Source organism: Pterocles gutturalis, unplaced genomic scaffold, assembly GCF_000699245.1.
Source record: "Pterocles gutturalis isolate BGI_N339 unplaced genomic scaffold, ASM69924v1 scaffold9227, whole genome shotgun sequence".
Classification (NCBI taxonomy): Eukaryota; Metazoa; Chordata; class Aves; order Pterocliformes; family Pteroclidae; genus Pterocles; species Pterocles gutturalis.
In genome coordinates, this window is record NW_010112744.1 from 40,868 (window position 1) to 61,662 (window position 20,795).

The 20,795-nt window shown below is 41.6% G+C and overlaps 1 protein-coding gene across 1 annotated transcript in view; it reads right to left on the bottom strand.

Moving 5' to 3' along the window:
• The window catches only part of LOC104462289 (ena/VASP-like protein), a gene marked incomplete at its 3' end in the record, with an annotated part of 61,392 nt that extends 40,863 nt beyond the window's left edge, over positions 1 to 20,529 (bottom strand). The window contains exons 1-2 of the mRNA XM_010074179.1: positions 20,362 to 20,529; positions 13,762 to 13,939 (exon numbers count right to left, since the gene is read on the bottom strand). Coding sequence (XP_010072481.1) covers positions 13,762 to 13,939; positions 20,362 to 20,496 — 313 coding nt within the window. The remainder of the gene's footprint in view (positions 1 to 13,761; positions 13,940 to 20,361) is intronic.
• Positions 20,530 to 20,795: the final 266 nt, after the last annotated feature.

The window sequence follows — 20,795 nt, forward strand, 5'->3', positions numbered from 1 at the left end:
CTTCACAATAACGAGCAATTAACATTTAGTGAGTCCTAGCAGTCAAAAGAGGGGACAATCTCAATGACTTGTGACCACGTGTTTATTTTTAAATGTGTGAAAAACGCCAAGATACTCCTTGGTCAGCGCTAAATAATGCTCTTCCTCTTGTTGAACAGCCAAGTCACGCCATTACAAACAGATACAAACACCAACTTACCCGTATCACTTTCTGCAAAGACACCATCACACCGTACGTTGACTTCTGTGTTTTAATGGCTATGCCGACAGCACCAAGAGAAGCCACACGACCAGCTAGGTGTGTGTTTAAGCCTCCTCCTTCCCAGAATGACAGCCCTGGGCACTGGTTGGTACCCTGGGAAGTTTACTACCAGGTTCTACCTCTTGTAATGTTCATCTTGGTATTGAGAGCCTGAATTTACCATCTGAACTGTATGACCACAGAAGCCAAAAGTTTGAGCAAACCTGGAGCAAGATCCTTGCCTGCATTGGCCAGGAACCAGGAATTTGGAAACACTAGCTTACCATAGCTAGCTGTGGGGATCCAGGCACTTCTGAAACTGCCAACAATACTCTCTAACATCTCTGTGGCTGGCTCACTGCCACCTCAACCATTCCTGTCCTTTGCACTCTTTCAAGAGAAAGAAGAACTGAATGTCAGATCAAGAGGTCCTGAAGACAGTACTTTCCTCCCACTTTTCCCAGTGTATGTCTCTAGCTGTCAAACCTTTAGATGTCAAGTTTCTCAGTGTGGTCATTGCACATATCGTCAGTTCAAGTACTGATACAACAAGAGATTCAACCCTAACAACATTTTTATTCACAATAATACACTGTATTTCTTGCAGAAAGCCATTTACAATGACTGCAACTAATTTGCTTAGACAACATTATCCAAGAGAAGACCTACAGATGACAAATCATGGCTCATCGTCAGTTAACTACAAATAACTGATTCTGAAATTCCTGCTTTACAAAACCCATCGGGGTTGTCTGTCTCCTGGTCAGTGCTTTGGAAGCCCACAGCCTCCAGGTGAGATGCAGTTTTACAGCTGCACTTTCTGTTTAACTCTTGCAGTTGACAGTGGGGGCATGTTTTTGGAAAGCACCTAAGCCAGCTGCCTCTCAGCTTCCCCACAGCAGCATTCTGCCAGTTTGCAGAACACCACTAGAAGCTGCAAAGAATGAAATTTGTAATTCCTTTGGCTCCTTCTCATGTCCTCTGAGACTTGCATAGGATCAGAATAAAAAGGATTTCCATACATTGAACTATGCATGGTCTTAGAGTAAACCAAAGTAATCTCCCCATTGTAAAAGTGTGATAGCTCCAATGATTGTGTATTAAAATACAATCTCCACGTATCCCTTGCCCAGATAGTTGTGGTTCATCAGACCTCTGTAATCATTAGCCTCAAATTCACCATCTTCTTACACAGGGTTGAAACAGAATTTACCTTTCCCATAATCTGGGTACCCATTTTTGAAAATTACATAATCTGGTTAATTATATGGCTGGGATAGGATCCCATTAGTACAGAAATTGTTCTTACTGGACCCGCAGGTTAGGAGTGGTGGTGGATCAGGGCACCCAGCGCCCACCTGCAGACCAGGGAGAACTGGCTTTGGAGCTTGTCCTTACTTATACTAAATGAAGTTATTAGTACATATCTTGTATACGGAGACACTGATATTCTTCTGCTGTCTCCATAAAGCAGAAAGGGAGACAGGCATAAGAAAGGGAGGCTTAGAAAAGACTCAGGAGGAACGCCCTGGCGATGGGAGAGAAAAGCACTGAGCAGCATGGCAAGAGGCAGAGCCTGCAGCTACAGCAAACTGAGCACACTGAACTGAGGCCTCCCTCAGAAGCTATCAGCCCGACTGACTACAGAACATCAACTCCCTGGTCAATGTATGAGGACTAGTTTCTAACCAACATCACCTAGTCTGGCAGTCAGAGGTCCTTTCCCAGAGGATTCAGAAGCATTTGGTTAAACCACACATCTGCATGCAGCAGACTCACTTGGGGCGTTCACTGCTTCACAGATGAGAGAAGAAATGAAGCATTGTTTTGCAGACACACAGAGGAAGAACACTTCTTTGCACATCTAAGGCAGGGCAAAGCTGCCAGTGTTGAGCATGTATCTGTGCCAGCAAAGAAAGGCCATCATCCACCATGCAACACTTAGATCCCACCAACCAGAACGGAGAGTGAAGGCACCAGTCCTGAATTTCTTGGACACCAAGCTATCACCTCAGTGAGATTTTGGGGAGATTAAGAAGAGAACAAGATAGATGTCTCATGTAAGAGTTGGTCAACATTGGAAAACTGGGCTCATTTAAGCACTTGATTCTCTCCCTTAGCTTAGAGGATAGGCATGCATCAAGATAGCACAAAACTAGTACAGTAAGTAGCTACCATTATTTTCCTTCCACTTAGGGACTTAAATGGGTTTACATTCCTCCCTTACACTGCTATGCCCACAGTATCTACCTCTAAGACCATGCTGTATTTCACAGACGAATACGCACACATCGTTTTTCAGGCGCTACCCTTACCACCAGAGGAGTCCCTGGAAACCAGCAGTGGAGGAAACAGAATTAAAATTGATGTTTTCTATAGAGCACTCCGGAATACTAATCAAGACCAACAGATAAAGCAATCTATGCAAATCAGATTGACGGTGATAGCTTTGCAGGGTTTGGCTATTTTATCAGCAGAACTGGTGCAGATTTTAAAATGCACCTTCAAGACCTGAACCGCGCTGCCTTCTCTGCAGCTGTGCAGCTGCGCACGTAGCAGTGCAAAGGCTAGGCACTTCATGAGCTAAAATCACCTATTAGCAGATAACTTCCTTCCTGAACTGCAGGACAACCAGAGATTGTTCCATTTTATCACAGCTGCGGTTCGCTCCCTGCTGTGTCGCAGGGCTGTGCAGCTTGTCAAACCACAAGCCCACAGCACGGGACTACATCCATACTCATCACCTCTAGGTGAGCCGTCCTCATGCTGTGGAGTGGAAACTATACACTTACTGTAGACTAGATGCCTAGCATTTACATGGCTGAAGTTCAGTTAAATGAATCCCATTTTCTTTATTACTTCATTAGGATTGACTGGAGAAATTACAACAGTCATTGCCATGAGGGTCTGAGATTCTGCTTGCAGCATGCCACACAACCTACAGCTTTCAGGTCCCTGACTTGGTGAAAAACAAGATGCCGGATGACTGCACGGAGTCATCTAAGGCGGCAATTAATAGACTTTGTGTGAGCTCCCCAGGGATTACCAGCCAGCAGCAGAAGCTGCTCTACATGCTTTGCTGGCAGCAGCACATGGCGATTCGCTCAGTGGTTGGAATTAAGGAGGAGACTTCCCCCTCAGCTGAGCCTGCCGCCGGAGAGGGCTGCAGAGCTGTGCCGTACCTCCTCCGCTGCACCACCGGCTGTTCCCGCTCAGTGCTCTGGTCCTAAACACTGTGTTTTGACCAGGAACATGTTTTCAGTGAACAATTTTCACACGGTGAACTACGGCACATAATGAAAGCGGAGTTTAAAAAGAAAACTCAAAACACTATCAATTTTATTTTGATTACATGTGAAAAATTGTCTCAGTCCAGCAACTTATGGCTGACTTCTATCTGCGTACCTGTGAATTTCTTCCCAAGTTCGCTTCTGGTATAAAATCCAAAAAATTGTATGTACAAAGACCATCTGTTTGCAGAGCTCAGGTAGTCGGATAAGTGATAATCTGATGTGCATTGCTCATGTGAACACACACATACAGATGCACACAACACACATGCATTACTGTGATTTCTCGTGAACTGTCCAGGGAAATCCATGGAGCATCACTAAAAATACAGCTTATGCACATTAGTTTCCAAGTCCCTAATTTATTATTATTAAACTAGAGGTTTAATTATTATTCTAGTTACTAATTAATTATAGCATAATTAGAAATAATTAATCTATTAATTGGAAAGTTTGGGAGAGGATCATAGTAAAATTGTCATGAACCACAGAAGGGTTCTTAGCAGCAATCTTTTACAGTCAGTGACAAAAAAAAGAGAGGAAAAATAAGCTGAATTTTGCCTAAAGGTGCCTGGCAGAGACACCTAAAAATATATAACCAACTGTGCCAGGAGCATCTGGTGCTGTTCCTTGACCACACAGACAGCCCAGCTCAGATACAAAACCCTGTACTACAGATGTCTACATTTCTACTCCTGTTAACAGGAGGATTGTGGTCACACGATTATTATTTGTTTGGAGTGGAATCACAGCTAGGGGAGTGTATCAATTATTGTGTAGAGACAAACAACTATAAGGTCTGTCTCTTTGCTGGGAATCCAGAAAGTCTACTAAACAAAGAAAAGAACCAAGTTTCTTACCAGCTCAGCAACTAATAATCCGAACCTATCTTAATCCATAGACATTTGTGTATCTCATCTCAAATTAATCACTGATACAAATGATCTAGTACCCAAAAATTAGCATAGGGTACCCATGAATAGTATAAAATAAGTAATTGGGGTGGGGAGGCTACACTAGAATTAGACATCATCATAATTACCAGAAGGCACAATTTCTGCAATATGATTCAAAATGAACACAACATGTATTCCTGTGTTAAGTATATTCAGATACTTATTAATGCTATAGAAAGCTGGAGACGTCATGTTCCATACAATCTCTTGGAACTTCTATAGTTTACTTTTCCAAAAATAAATAGCATTTGGAGGAGCACAGCACGATCATAAAAAATCAATCTGGTTTGGCTGATTCAGGTTAGGAGTTCCTATCAATAGGAAATCTTCGCAAATCTGGATCTGCGTAACCACCATCACAAAACACTGCCTGGTCATTTCTGTCTTTTAAGAAAGAGGGCATCCCTTACAGTATTTAAAACAGTTTATTTCTTTTCAGTATTCTTTCTCCTTTTTTCTTCTAGTGAGAAAAATCTCACAGAATGTTCTTTTCAACTTATTCTATGACATTATATATTATGAACTATACCAATATTTGGCTTTAAAAATAGTGTGAATCTATCAAAAGGGGTGAGATGTTAGAGTATGTACAGAGGTAAACAGAACATTGTTCTGCGTGGAATTACAGCACCTCTAACTCATGTGGGGTCTGAAAAGGAAGACAAACTGCCTTAAAAGAGCAATTCTTGTTCTGACACAAATGAAGTCATGTTATTTTAGAGCCTACCCCAGGACACCAAATATCAAAGCACTTTAAGAATGACAGAAAATAAACACAAAACTGAAAGAAAGTTTGTTAAAAAATCAAATCTCTTCCAAGGAGCAGTTTCTCCTTCACTGAAAGAAATCAGACTCCCAATCAGCAATTAAATGTTCCATAAACTATTACTGTTGAGCAAAACAAAATGCACTGAGACTCAACATGCCAAAGTACAGCTCTGGAAAAGGTAAAGAGAAAAATACTGTTCTCAACACAAAAAGCCATTTGGTCTTCATATGCTTCAGATTTTTGAAGGAGGTAGGAAGGCAGACTGGGGTCTAAACTCAACCCTTTGGTCATTGCCTGCGCAGAGCAGAGGGGCAGAGTCAGGGCAGAGCCCACCACTGCCCACCCAAGGAGCACTGCTGGCACAGGCTGGTGGCAGCCACTTCTCCTGCCCAAGCCACTTCTCCTGCCACATCCCTGGGGAGAGGAGAGGAAGTAGAAGAGGGAGAGTGACACGGAGCTGCTTCTGACTCACGGCATCTCCTGGGGCAAGGCAGCTTTCGCTCTTCTGTGGCTGGAAGCTAAGCTCCACTCACAGCCATGGCTTTAGACAGGACATGATGTGTATATAGTCCAGACTAACTAACTGCCCCAAAAGAGATATATTGAGCAAGGAAACACCCTACAAATTGTTTCCAAATGAATAAGGGCCAAAATCTGACCTACACGGATGGCATATGAATCATTTGACTTCTTAAATTGTGATAAATAATTTTTTTCTAAGCTAATATATTCTTCTGCCACTTATTGTAGTATAGTGAAAAAGCCACACTGCATCTCCTACCCCTGAGCTCTGGGAACTTTGCCAGTTTTCAGCAGTTTCAGAAAAACAAGGGTTTAAGGGCAATGGTGCTAGGGAATCTTGCTGGCAGAAGCCTTCGCTCTCAACATGCACAAGTCTCTCTTAAATCTCTCAACAATTTTCTCCCCACACAGTTTCCTTCCTGAAGTGGCTTTCATTTAGTGCAGAAGAATTCAGCACAGCAAAAAGCATCAGTAAAGAGACTCAAGAGCCGTTAGATTTGTTATGCTCTTCAAAGAACAGAGGCACCTTTTGTTGTTCTAGACGTGTGACAGCGGCTGCAGCACTGCCACTGCTCTAGGCAGGGACATAATACAAGTTCTGCAGAAAAAAAGTGGCTAAGACATGTACAAGCAACATGCCATGGGTTTTTATTAGCATAACACTGAAAGAGCACTTCACTGCCCTGGAAAACTTTCTGCCGTGGATCCCTACCATCTGGGGGACTGAAAAAGTGAATGGAAAAAAATGATGCCTACTTCTATAGAGCAGAATAATTAAATAATGGTTTGATACTTCCTGACAGATGAATAACAGCAATGATATTTACAGTTCTAACACTGAAAGGAGTCTGTAATCTCAGTTTATCTATTCACAAGTGAAGCAATTCACCTCCTGTGCTCCACTCATGTGGAGCCAAGCTAATACAGAAGATTAACCAGTTTTATTCACTGCTTCGTCTGGCTGGGCCAACTTCTTTCAGTTCTGGTTTTAAACATGTTCACATTCCTAATGTGAACTCAACTTACAAAGGGTACCCAGGTCCTTAGAAATGTCACATATCCATCTCAGTAAACCCAGGATAACCCGAGAAGAGGGCAGTCGAGCAGTTTTGCAGGCAGAGGAAGATTGCAAGGCAAGTGCCCATAATTCCAGGAGAAGTGTTGGTTGTTTTGGAAATATGGGCAGTGGGCTTGTATGAGGACTGCCATCCCCATCAGCACAGTAAGAAAGAGCCTTGGGAGCAAGACACAACGACTGCTACTATGGCCTGAGATGATGTTTTTCAGGTGTGGTTGCAAGGGACTCCTGCCCTCAAAGTAGTCAGAGGCCAAGATGGGACCCACTGAACAGGCAGCGGGGCACTGGCTGCGGAGTATCCTTCTCTGGTTGCTCAAGAAAATAAATTCACACCTGGTTTGCTGTGTAACGGCTCATCTCTGCCCAGTTGACAAAGGAAGGACTTTATTCCTATAGTAAGCAATATCCTAAAAGATTATTTCTAAGTCAGGTGGATTTTTCTGGAACAGTTCCCGTGATAAAGCAATGCAGCAGACAAAAGGAAAAAGCTCATCATCTTACTTGAATTCTCCCTCCCTCTTCATTGACTTACAAAGCACAGGAAGTTCGATGAGAAACTGTCCTATCTGCAGAGCATTTCTGAGCGACTAAAGTTTATATTGAAACCGGAGCAGGCATGAAGCTGGAAAAAATGGTGAAATTTGTTTCTCTAAACCTTTCTCTGGTGCTTTTGGAAGAGATCACTAGGGAAATATTTATTCCCCTGGGAAACCTTTGGTTTTTTAAGAAGTAAAAGCTTTTTGTATTTTTAACATGCACCCAATTAACCATTGCCTGTGGGTTGCTATTTTGGCTAGCACTAGGTGTCTGACCACATGGATCATATTTACGCTAGTAACTTTAAAAGTCTACTATTTACAAGTTCTCTGTATCTACATTATAAATAGACACAGCTTCTGGGATGATGTGGTTAAAAGACATGAACGGCATGCTTACGGTCCTGCAATGCCTACGCAACATGAGGTCACACCAGACTTTAAATGTTGTTAGCACACTTAAAAGTACAACATGCACAGAATATACGATCTTAGTGGTTTATAATCTGCACCAACACACCTGATAGCGCAGGAGACGAGTCCGCGGTGCAGTTATGTGAAGCACCTCACATGGGGCACAGACCTCTTTCCATCAGCATGATTTGGGAACCAGCTGGCTGCAAGTGGGCATTGTGTTCTGTGGTGGGTCCCCTCCATTACTGATGAGATATTTTATGTATTATGCAGTACTGTAATGAAGATGCAGTCTTTTGTCTTCCCACACTGTGTCCTCTGTGGCGCTGGGAAGTCTTGGGGCCATACTATCAAACAGAACAGTCACTGCATTGTAGAAGATGAATGCAGCCGACTGACTTTCCCAGCAGTTACACTTTAGTGCCACTGAAATATTGGCAGATGTGGGACTAGTTGGAAAAATTCTAATGAAAAAATGAACTGAATATAACATTACAAAATTCTATGTGTAGACTTTCATCTGAAATCCACTGCACCATAATCTTCACACACATCTTACACTGACAGAAACCTTGCAAGTACTTAGGGTGTCTAACTAGGAGAGAGAAAGTATGCTACATACTGCCAGTTTATCTGCTGTGTGATGAATCGATGCTTTATTCATCTATTTCTCCCCTTATTTTGGAGGGCTCAAAGTGCTCTCCAAGGAACTTCCCTCTAGCAGTACAGAAATGCAGTCACTTCTGGATGAGGATAAGAGCAGAATGACTGAAGGAATGGAAAAAGATCTCAAACTCCAAAGAACTTAATCAAATCCAACTTATGGGAAAGGGGGCTGGAGAAATACATGTCAATCCACAGTAGTGGAAAAGAAAAGCCAGCAGATATGCTACTCAGAAGAGGAGTGAGGAGCAATCCTGACTGCCAAAACGTCCTCCCTGCAGAGTTAAAGCTGAGTCTGTGAAGCTCTGTGTCGGAAGGCACAGGGCCAAACTCTACACCTTCTATGACCCTCACATCTGTATTGTGTGGTCTGCAAGCCACTTATACTCAGAACAAGAAAATGGCTTTCTTACAAGCAAAAAAAAAAATCACTATTCATTTTCTTCAAACCTCTCCCCTACTATTTTGTGCTTTCCTCCAACTTCTTCCTTCTTAGTCAGGTAAGGCAGTTGACCTCTTTAACTAACTCTGCAACATAGCCCTCTGAATACGGCTTTCCAGCAAGTGGTGTTTATGTTTATAAATATGATTTTCTTGCATTGTAAGTCAACAATTAACTATCCAAGTCCCCAGGGCAAAGACATCAAAAGAAAAGCAGAAGTCCATAATACATTATATTCACTGTGTCACAAGCAGCATGCACCAGTAGGTTGCATAGATCAGACTCTCAATTCTTCTCCAAGAGGTATCAAGCCTTTATGTAAGTCATGGAAGCCCAAAATGCCCTCAGAGCTGCTCACACCAAGCCACAAATCCAGGCCACTGCCTCCTTCTGCAGCATGGAACAGCAAGGACAGTGTCTGAAGTGAGCAAATAAAGAAGGAAAGAGATTAAGCTATTCCTTTGCCTGTCCCTAGCGATTTGGGGAGCAAGAAAGGAGAGAAAATAGTCCCATTCCCTCTCTCAGGGAAGTGTAACCACTCCCTGGGAGAAGCGCTGAGTGTACAGGTTCTGCTAAGCCCTGCAGAAAGAGTTACCTTCAAGTTACCTTCATCACAGGCACCTCCGGCTTTCCTACAAAATTATGCCAGGGAAGAACTTGTCCATTTTAGCTTACTGATATCCTCACCTTATGTCCTGCTCCAATAACCATGCCATGCTGCCACCAGTCATTGCATTTGTTATATCTAAGAGGATGTAAGCTCTGAAGAACATGAACTTTGTCTGCTTACCAAACATTAAACAGCCTGCAAGCAAGATCCACACAAAATGCTTTTCGTGCAGTATCCCTGGGCAAGAAGGGGTAATGCTGGGTCCCCAGTGAAACCTGGCTGCAGGTGACAACATAAGCTGGTGACACTCCTTGCATCAGGTAACTTATGCCAGGAAAAGGTCTGGCTTCACAAAGTGAACACCCGTGAAAGAAAAACAATTTAATGGGAAGTCATTTGTCATACTAATGGTCTTATATTAATGGACACCATTAAAGAATTGTAAGCAAGAGACTGGTAATGAGCAAGTCAGTGTTATCATTTGCTCTCATTTTGCAGGCTGGCTCAGGACCAATTCTTCATTTTTTTATTGTAAAGGAGAACAGATTAACAAGACAGATAAGGAAATCAAAGTAATTAGGCATATAAACAAGCTGTCAGGTAAACAATTGTGATTCAGTGAGGCAACTGTCAACCTCTAAAGGAAGGATGGTACACATTTGTATTATTTTCTTTTTAGTCTTATTTTATCTCATTTCATATTACTTCTAACTTGATCATTAGCATCCTTACAAAGCGCAAGACTGAGCTGAGCACGTGTTCAGCTCCTGCACTGCAAGGCTTGCTTAACCCCACTCTGAGGATGTGCACTGGGAGGGCTTCCATCGCAGCACTGAGAATTTGGCCACGCGGAAGATGGCCAGCCCTCCCCGTGGGTAAGAGTATGAGTTCATCTACTGCAGAAATAAGACTAGACAGCAAGTTTAGACTATGGCTTTTCTCCCAGCTTTCCCAAATTTTGAGACATCAGACCCCCGGGAAGAGTCCCTCCCCAGGGGTGACCTTGACACGCAACCCTGGTTAATACAGGCTGGATGTAGGATCTGATTCAGCCCATTTAACCTCAGGCATCTTACGAAGCACTCGATTTAGTTTTCACTAGTGCCTCACGTAATCAGCACAGAGAGATCAGTGCCTGTGGTGAACAATCTCAGGTATCGTAGCCTCTCTCATGAAGAAGTGGGACAGTACAGTAATTCTCAATGCTAGTTCATAGCTCTATATTAATTTGAAGTGATTCATTCCTTTGAAAGTCAGCACTGCCTAAAAATTGTTTCCAACTCCCCAAAACACAGACTGCTATCATATTTTTAAACCAATTCAGCTTAATGTGCCATTCAGAAACCCACACCATTGCTTTGCTACTAAGACTAGTTATTTTCCCAAATGTTACAGTACCCTGATTCCACGTCTGCTGAAGATATGACGCAGTCTCAGAGTTTCTGCTGTAGTGTACGATGATTAATTTTAGTCTATGCAAGTGGGCGGTAGAATGAAGGGAAAAGCAGTCATGGAAGCCAGTATCTGTATCCAACTAGGGGAAGATTAGCAGTACCTAAACACAATAATGTCTCAGCAGGGAATATACGAAACAAGTAAACATTTGAAATAGCACATCCCAAGTGGTGCACCCAGCATATCCCAAACTGTACATCTGGCAAATAAATTGGGTATTCTGTACTATGAATGTGCCAGAGGGAACCTCTGTTTAGCTCTCTGCTTTTGGTTGAGGATTTTAGTAGTATGTGAGCAGTTCTGTGCATACAAATACACTCCTTAAAGCTGTCATCCATCTGCATAAGCACATGAGCGACTTTAATACATGGATGCATAGATATAATAAATATGGTTTTTTCCTAATGATTTTTCCATATGAACAAGCAAACCCTAATGCAGCAAGCAGGCAGCAGAATGGATGGGGTATGCAGGCAGTGGCCGTGCCTGAAAAGATATATGGATACGTGTGTTTGTGTGAATTCCTGTTTGCATTAATTGATGTCCACAAAAGCTACGCGCTATATGAGCCTAGAAAAGCAGATCTGAAAAAATATTTTATACTTCACATCCATTATGTACTTTTGCTGTCAACTCTGATCCTGAGATCATTGAAATAACTGGGAAACTTATGATGACATAAAAGTCCCCAATGCAATTTATTATCAGTTTGTAGCTAATACAATTCTAAAGGTAAATATTTCTAGAGATAAATTTTGTAATTAAAAAAATAATTTTGATAAAAATGAGTATTTTGGGAATTTGTTTCACAGAATCACAGTTTTTTATAAACCACAAATGCTGAAATTCCCTTTAAATCAAATTTCAGTTTTTGACAAGCTCAGCTGTAAAGAATAGGACAACTGGCAATCTTTGAAACTTTTAACACTTTATGTATGACAGAAAAAGAGTTGTTGAAGACTGAATGTTTACCAGACCATTTTATTTTCTAGAAATGAAAGTAGGAATTTTTTTCATCTGTGACCCTATTCACATCTGTCTATGTATGTGACAACTACAAACTTTAAATGCAAGCTCTTCAGCATGGGCTGGATCTTATGTCTGTAAAGCATCTAACACACTTCGGTGTGCTAAGTAAATGAATAAAATAATAGCCTCAAAAATTCAAATTATTATTCGCTGTATAGTCATAAACTTCTCAGAAAACTAATAGGCTTTTCAAGTAGTCAAAAGTACTTTCTTAAAAACACCTACTGTTCTTTGCTAGGTGTAGCTAACATAATTAAACTATCCACTTTAAGATAGTTTCTTTCATTTTAGCCTAAGAGCAATAAATCATCATCTTGAGACTTCTGTTTCCACGAGGCACCTCAATGGAACAACCTCAAAATCCTGCAAAACCCCTACCCCCTTTGACAGGAAGAGATGGATGGAAAGAAAACCCCCAAACTTTCGGAAGAAAGGCAGACTCATCATAGCCATTAAACCAATCACTACATCAAGACCATAGTCAAAGTATCCAAATTCTGGGGTCTCATCTGGTGGACTACATGGGTTGAGCACATAGGTGCTGCCAAAAGGGCTCTGCACTCTTCAGACTTGCACGAGTTCAGGACTGGTGAGAGTCGGCCAGATTTCCTCCTGAAGTCTCCTGCTGTGGCACAGCTAGAGCTGAAAAAGTTGAAGCTGAAGAAGGCAGAATTCAGTCCTCAGTTCTTCCAAATATACCTCAGAATTAAAGACATTTCTTGATTTTTGATGACTTTTGCATTTGTCAGCTTAATAGGATGAAAGGAAATAGCAAAAGAAAAAATATGGACTTTTGTATTACAAATACACCTTTTAGTAAGACATATTTGTGTACTGAAGGTCGTCAGGAGACAACCTTTCTCTAGAGAGCTGCTGTTCATCACCAGTGAACACTGCAGTGAAACCTGGATGGCAGCAAGTAATGTAAACCTTGACTCACTGTGTTTTCAAAAGGAAAATAGGGCCATGGTGTATATTTTGCAGGAAAAAAAAAAGACACCACACAAGGATTGCTTTCTGTTCCCAGTCCAGAAGCTGCAGAGAGGTCACAGGCGTTGAACTGAGGGCAGTAATTCATCCAAATACCACAGACCAGAAACTGGTTTCCAATGAGAAACCAGGACTTTATTTTGGGCCCTCATCAAGCAAGTGCAATAACAATTTCATAGAACAGTAAACTCCACCGCAAACTTCAACTGCAGTCAATATAGTACTTGGCAATGACATCAGTCAATGTCCAGAGTACAAGGGATTGCATTCTTCCTTATGAAATAACTGAGACGCCACTCACTCCTCTTTTTGAAAGCTGGCCCACAAGAGCCAACAGCTGTAGCTGACACCCAACACACTGGAAATACCAGCTCCAAGCTCTACCTTATAACATTTGCTTATTTTACTCTAGCTTCTGTTTATTTAAAGTTATATTCTGCCATCCGATATGTGACACAATGCATACACAGACCCACATAAATCAGTGGGGCTAACTACCTGCTGAGGCATTCCCAAATAACCATTGTTTTCCTATCATGAGTCAAGGCATCATGAAAAATTAGAAGGAAGGTGAATAAAATCTGAAAACATGTACAATTCATACCACTGCAAATGCTGATCTAAAGGCTGTCTACCAGAGACCAACTTTTTTTATTATCACGTGTTTTATAATGGCATACTATCCAACACAACTGCACCAGGTGATTGATAACAAGTATTGTAAAATGTCACAGATCAATAGAGAGCATAGTGGTTGCTAATTTACCTCCATCTTGGGAGTTCATGATATTCAGAGCAAACAGCATTGCATTGGAGAACGTGGTAGCCTCTTCTTTGCTTGCAAAATTCAAGCCATAGACCTGTCGTGCATCGCGCCATTGATGAAAGGTAGGTGTTGCTTGATTGTACTTCAGTCCTTTCACAATTGAGTAATTAATCACTACCTGTGATTTGAAAGAGAGGGGTAAACATTAAAAATAGTTCTGTTTTCAGTGGGAAAAAATCTCAACCTTTTGGTAAATGTTAATTAAATTGGTAGAGGCAATTCATAACGACAGCTCCTACATGGCTGTACGGTAAGGCAGTGTGTGTTTCGATGACAGAAGACCCACATCTGGGGGTGAGACTTACAACGGTTCAAGTCAGCCTCAGGGACTTGCAAGCTAGTTTTGCAAGATCTATTACCTGCTCGTGTTTTCTACAGCACCTCCACAGAATACAGCTGTGCAGATACTGCAGACAGATGTCAGGAGCCAGGGCCAGCAGCTGTTGCCATCTTTTGGGGAATGATCATGCACAACTGTCAGAAAAAGAGCCAGACAGAGCTCTTGGCACTAACCCTGCCCTACAGCAGAAAAATATTTGACTCATTTCAGGGCTCTGCTTTTCTCCTCCCATGCACCTGATCACCACCAGCTTCTTATGTTGAGAGAGTTTTTTCTCTAGAATCAGATAGGCAGTGACAAAATCAGACAACTAAATATTTCCTCTCCCACCTCCTCCCTTGCTGTATGTGCTATAATTGCCAGGTAAGAGGTGACTGTATCAGAAGGGTGTTTCTGTATGTTTTGATTTAATCTGCTAAATACAATGCCCTCTTTATCCTTGGGTGGGGCATATGGGACTCTCAACTACACAGTACACCTGGGATCCGACCAGAAACCTCCAATGCTAAAAGTATAGGCTTGAGGTGGAGAGGCAGGAGCATCCACTGCACCACTAATAAGCCAGACCTGTGGCAGAGAGCACCCCCGAGATACTCATCTGTGGGCTGACAATGGCACTCTGTTGTGACGCAAATTAAAGAAACAAAATTGTCAACAGAAAGGATCACAATTTATCTCATAAACAGACACGGTGCAGTTGAAAAAAGAGAAGGAGTAGGAAACTGAAGCTCCCTCTTTGTCAGCCCACAGAGGCTGGGGGCAGTAAGAAACAAGGGACAGAGAAACTTAAAATTATGAGCAGGGGAAGTCTGAAGTTCATTATTCAAATATAGCAAATCTGGTTTTGAATATTGAAGATTGTCTCTAGAAATGGAGAAACTTGGGCTGGAGTTTTATCAAGAGCCAGAACAATCCCACAATTTCTGGTCCTCGTTGAAAATCAGTCAATGGAAATCCTCCATCAAAGTAGTTTGCATCATTACTGTCGTTATTATTTTAATTTTGTTTTATTTCAATTATTTAATTGTTATCTCAACCCATGAGTCTCCTTACCTTTATCCCTCCGATTCTCTTCCCCATCCCCTGGGATGGGGGAGGGTAAGTGAACAGCTTCATGGTATTTGACCACTGGCTGGTGGTCAAATTTTTAAGTTTCCCAACCACTTCTGAGTATCTTAACCAAGGGAGAGCACAGCCAGTATCTTCGAGAAAATGTTTAGAAAGACTGTCAGCTTCTATCAGGCTTTCCAAAGTGAGTATTTCTCACCTACTAACAGAATCTTCCATTTCAAAGGACAGCACTATCAAAGTCCAAAGAGCACCAGGGAGTGTAGTGCAGTTGTATAATGAAAGACAGAAATTGTAAAAACCTATGCCAAAAATCATTTAATAGAAGTGAGGTAAACTGTTCAAAGTTTGCTTTCCTAAAACATCAACTCAAGGAACTCAGAGCATCCACTCTATTCTGAGAGTTTGATCCCTTCAGCTGAATAAAGACCAAATTTGAATGTTGACTTTCATTGATCATCAGGATCCCTATACATCTAATACCTTGTCTTCAAACTCAGAGAGCTTAAAACTAGAAAATGAAATACAAAATATCCAGAGTTTCATTTTACCTCCTTTGGCTAATGTTTCTAGAAAACAGAAAAAATAGGATGAGTTCTCTTGTGAGTGCACACAGTGTCCAGTACAGATGGCGTTGAGACTCTGCAAGGCACAAGGTGATAACTAAGTGCTCCAGAGCAGTAATTCAAATAAAGAAGGTCGCCCTGTTTGGAGCATAGGGGGTTTTTTACAGGTGTTTCTAAAGGATCTTTATTATAAAGCTTCATATGTCATTAAGATAGCATCTGCCATGCTGAGTAGACCAACAGTCCATTTTTTAATCGTCTTTAATCTGTCTATAATAGGTGAATTGGAGAAACATACCGGAAATCCTGCAGAAATAAGTAATGGATGTGCCCACAACAAACAGTTCTTCCTACAACTCTTCACCCAGAGTTTGTCTTAAAAGCTGAAACATGACATTTCATGTGCCCATTTTTTTCTTTGCCAACCCCTTTTAGTATTTACTATTCTGAAACAACCAGTCTTGTTACTGACAAAAACATCTGTGTTGTTTTGTATCCTGTTAAATTCTGGATTTTGATGATCACATATGCAAGGAGTTTCACAGACCAGTTGTTCATAGTATTAATAAGTTGACAGCTTTCAATGTTCCCATCACTATAATGTTAAAAAGATTTGCTTCCGTTCTACCTGCTACTTTCCTTCATCCTTTCATCTCGGTTTCAATTGTAGGCTCTTTGGGCCAGGCAGGGAATTTGGGGATCTATTTAAAAGCTCAAAAATGGGAAGCCCTTCCCTTTGACTGCAGTCTGCAGGCATGTAGGCAGCTGAGTTGAAGTTGTCAGCAGTGATGATGGTGGGCTAGAATGGGGCTAGAAGGGATCAAATGGCCTCAGGACCACATCTGAGATCACAGGAAGAACGCCCACACAAGCCTTACCACCCATTGAACCGGAACAAGTCATTTGCTTGTTTCTCCAGAGTATAAAAAGGTTTAGAAGTTTGTTACCAGCTCGGGGTGCACCGCACTGCCAGTGCCCAGACTCCTCTCATGGGGAGCAGTCATATGATTGCTAAAACAGGGAGGGTATGGCATAGCTGCTAAAAGCAGCTACAGTTGAGGCCAGATTCTTTATTTCTGCAAGCAGGCCCAAACCTGACCAACTTCTAATAAGTTACAGCAGTGATTAACTGGTTCTCTGTTTTTCAAAAAATGTGGTTTGGTTTATATCCCAAGAATGCTGTCCCCATTCCAGTTTTGGCTTAGGCTCAAATATAAAATGTCACGCCCTCCCCAAGGCCCCGTTTTCACAGTCACTTCTCAGCCACATCAATACACCAAACCCTCAGGAGATATGATTCACTTTTGACTTGCACCCTCCTCCTCGCCTATCTGTTCAGCACATGCCTTTCCATGATGAGATCATCCTGAGCTGAAATCACTTGATGTAAAATCATCATTTTGAACCCTCAGCTGGTCAGGACTCTGAACTGGGGAGCTACTGCTTGTCAGCTAAGCCATGAAGTTGGAGCACTTGGATGTTTTTAGCTTTGCGAACTTCCCGCTTGGTGACTGACGCTAACACACTTCACCTTCACAACAGGCTATGTCACAATGGCAGCTGGCAAGTCACAGCATAGGGCTAAAGCGTTTGCTTGTGGTGGTTGGGCTATGAGAAAATGAAGGCTGCAGGGAAACCTCAAAGCTCATGACGTCAAGCGATTGCAACACTGATCTGGCCTTAGCTTCAAACCAGTTCTGCCCTCTGTGGCTACTCCAAAGCTTGAAAAGCCTACTTCTGGTTTTGTGAAGATTACTGCTCATGCCAGCATGAGTCTACGCAAATGTGCACGTCTGTGCAGAGCAGAAAGGGGAATTCATGTACTGCTGGTCTGTAGCCTCGCGCAGCTGCTGCTGCTGCACGCGAGCACACGATAAGCATGTCGCCCAGGCACATACGGAGAACAAGAGGTCAGTGATCACTTCCCAGTGGTGAGAATGATGACCGAGTTCTGCCACTCTAAAAAGCATATTTCTTTGCAGTCAACTTTTTAGACACCGTCAGCTAGAGAAGAAGATAAATACAGATAAGGTAGAGGTAGGCAGAATGAGAAGAAGTATCATAAACTCTAACGCATGCACTGAAAAAGGGCAAGAAAAGAGAAAGGCAGCTATACAAAGACAACAAAAGGAGACTACAGATTTGGGAAAAAAAAAAGAGGATGAAAATTAAAGAGAGAGGTTATTAGAGGTGTAATATAAACCAGCAAAAATTAAAAGGGAAACATGAAATGCAGGCAGGGGTGAAGTCATGAACATTACTGTAATCTGTGCCTTGCCAAACAGTATGTAATAGAACTTAAAATTGTTCCTCTGTGGTATTGTTGTGTTACATATTTTAAACTAGTTTATCAACTTTTGGAAATCTGTGTAGCTTCATTAGCTTCATTGTATGCCAAATCACATATTAGCTGAAGATTGGTCCTTTTCAGAAAAATATGGCTTTCCTGGCAAAGCAACAGCTTTTATTAAAACCTCACTTTCAGTGTGATTTAGCACAACCTGAGAGCAAGCATGAAATGGCTTGTACAGAGAATTATTTTAACTGAAATTCATTTTTGTTCTCTTTAAATGCAAATACTTAGCACGCCTAGCAAGTTTATAAATCCATGTGAGACTAATATAAAGTATATTAAATTCAGAATACTGAGATTTTCAGAACATTCCTTTTAATATTACTATGCTATGCTGCCCTGAATTTACTTTATTCATAATACTGGATTCTTGTGATAATATTTAAGGTGAATATTTTATTTTAGACAGTTTAAAGTGATTAAGGTAACCTGTACTTTTTTTGTTTGTTCATTGGAGGGAGGATTTTTAGCCTTTGAACTCTAAAAAATATATTCTTATATCTGGTTCTTTCTGAATTGAGAAGATTTTTAGATGGCATGCAGGCTCTTCATAAGCAGGAACATTTGCAAGCAAACAGAATGTTACAGTTAATGCAAAACATGTTTAAAGTACAGATCAAGATTTGAATTTTTAATGTATCTTATTCTTTAAATTGAATACTCTGATTAAGACAGACGTCCAGTATATAGTCTCCCTTACATATATGTATGTAGACTTTATAACTTTTGCTTGATTTACACCAAATATTCAGATGCATGTTAGATTGCAGTCACATACAAATCATTTACATTCACCTGCTGACTGCATAAAATAAAAAGCTAGCATGGCCTGTTATGAAGCAGTACTGGCTTTCACAACTAAGAAGCCAATGTATTTAATTTATTTTCAGAAATATCTTCTATTTCTTGTGTTTGCTCTGCTGAGAAGGACAAAAGCAGAGGCAAAAGATATGGCAGGTGTTTCAAAAGTGCACTGCAAGGATCTGAAAACTGATGTGCTAAAGCCCCCCACCCATTTCTGTTCTGCTTTTCCTTTTTCAGAACTATGACTGTGTATAGGGGCGGTGTAGCAAAGCCATTAACACTTCCAATAAGCAACCTGGCTAGCTTTTCCAGTCGGCCCAAGCATCACTATAGCTGACAGCTGAGGGATATCATCTGCATTTCTATGAGCAGATCGCTCAATTTAACACTTGTGGCAGCTGAGAGGTGCTGGTGGCCTGGCTCCTGCTCTCCACCTTGGCTGGGTGTGCCCTGCCCCTGCCCGTCTCACACTGGCTGCAGTGCTCATCACACCTTCCGAGGAGGCAACACCACTCTCTGTACCAGCAGAAAATCAATTGCTCACTTTATTCTGAGTCTTCTGCCAGCTTGAGGGCTGGAGGTGAGCGTGGGATGCTGGCAGCCTGGGCAACCTGGGTTGCCACTGCTGTACCGGCCTCATGCCAGCACACAGAGGGAGTCCCCAGCTTAAATTTCTGCTCTAAAATGCAAATGGCACTATGGTATAGCACCGCTACTCCACCCAAGTTTTATTATTTAGGGTCTGAACAGGACATTTGGTGATGGAGCTTCTGCTGGCAGGCACTGCCCAGCATCCCCGCCAGCCAGGCTGCCCAGAGCCACACCACATCAGCCCCGGGCTGAGGACCGCACCTCGGTGGCCGGGGAGGGTCTGATCCCAGTTCTGATTATCTAAATCCCATGTAACTCCTTTAATACCCAAGGAGGTCCTGTGGACTTAGGCTGCCGCAAATCAGATCACAGTGTGCACCTAAGAATTTAAAATGCATTACGAGGAACTAATTACTTCTCACAGCAATGTAACAATCACACTTTATGAGATGGAAGTGCAGAATGATTTATTTATTTTCTTTTTTATATATAGTATTAAAAATAAGCAAAAAATAAGTTAGGTGGAGCCGAGAGCAAAACCTGCAGAACAAAATAAGATTAATTTCACAATTGAAAATGGAGCGGGAAAAAAAAAAATAAAATCTCCCTGGCATTTACCAAAAGTTCTGTTTGCAAATAAGCAGTAGTAAATTATGATATATTCTGTGCACAAAAAATTTATACAAAATCGGAATGACTGGAGTAAACAGGCACCTTGCAGGGAGCAGGAAATGTTGCTAGACTGCCTTAAGTACAGAACTGATGGTATCAAGGGAGATCAAAGGTTCATTTACAGGAAACTCGATACAGTTACTCACTTGTTGATCTTGCAGTTTAACTCCAACTACCCTGAAGGTGTTAGTGGCTGTGTTGTGGTATATGTTGATTCTGCTGAATCCCTGCTGTCCAGGTTTGATTGGCACCCATTTCTTACTGGTATCGTCATAGACCATAACTGAAGCCCGGGCTTGGCAAATACTCTGTTCACTGAAGAGAAAACAAAAAAAAAAAAAAACAAAAAAAAAAAACCAAACCAAAATGAGGGGAAAATACAGTGAGTTTGCTGCATGCTACTGGAAACATCTAAAGGAAAAGAAACCAACAGAAATTATCAGAACTACTTACAACATATGTTTCACAAGAGATCTGCTAATCCTTTGAATGCAGTCTGCCTGTTAAATTAAATCTGGCACGTATGTGTTCATAGATTTAAAAAACCTCCAGTATGCTGCTGTTTTGAACTGATAATCTG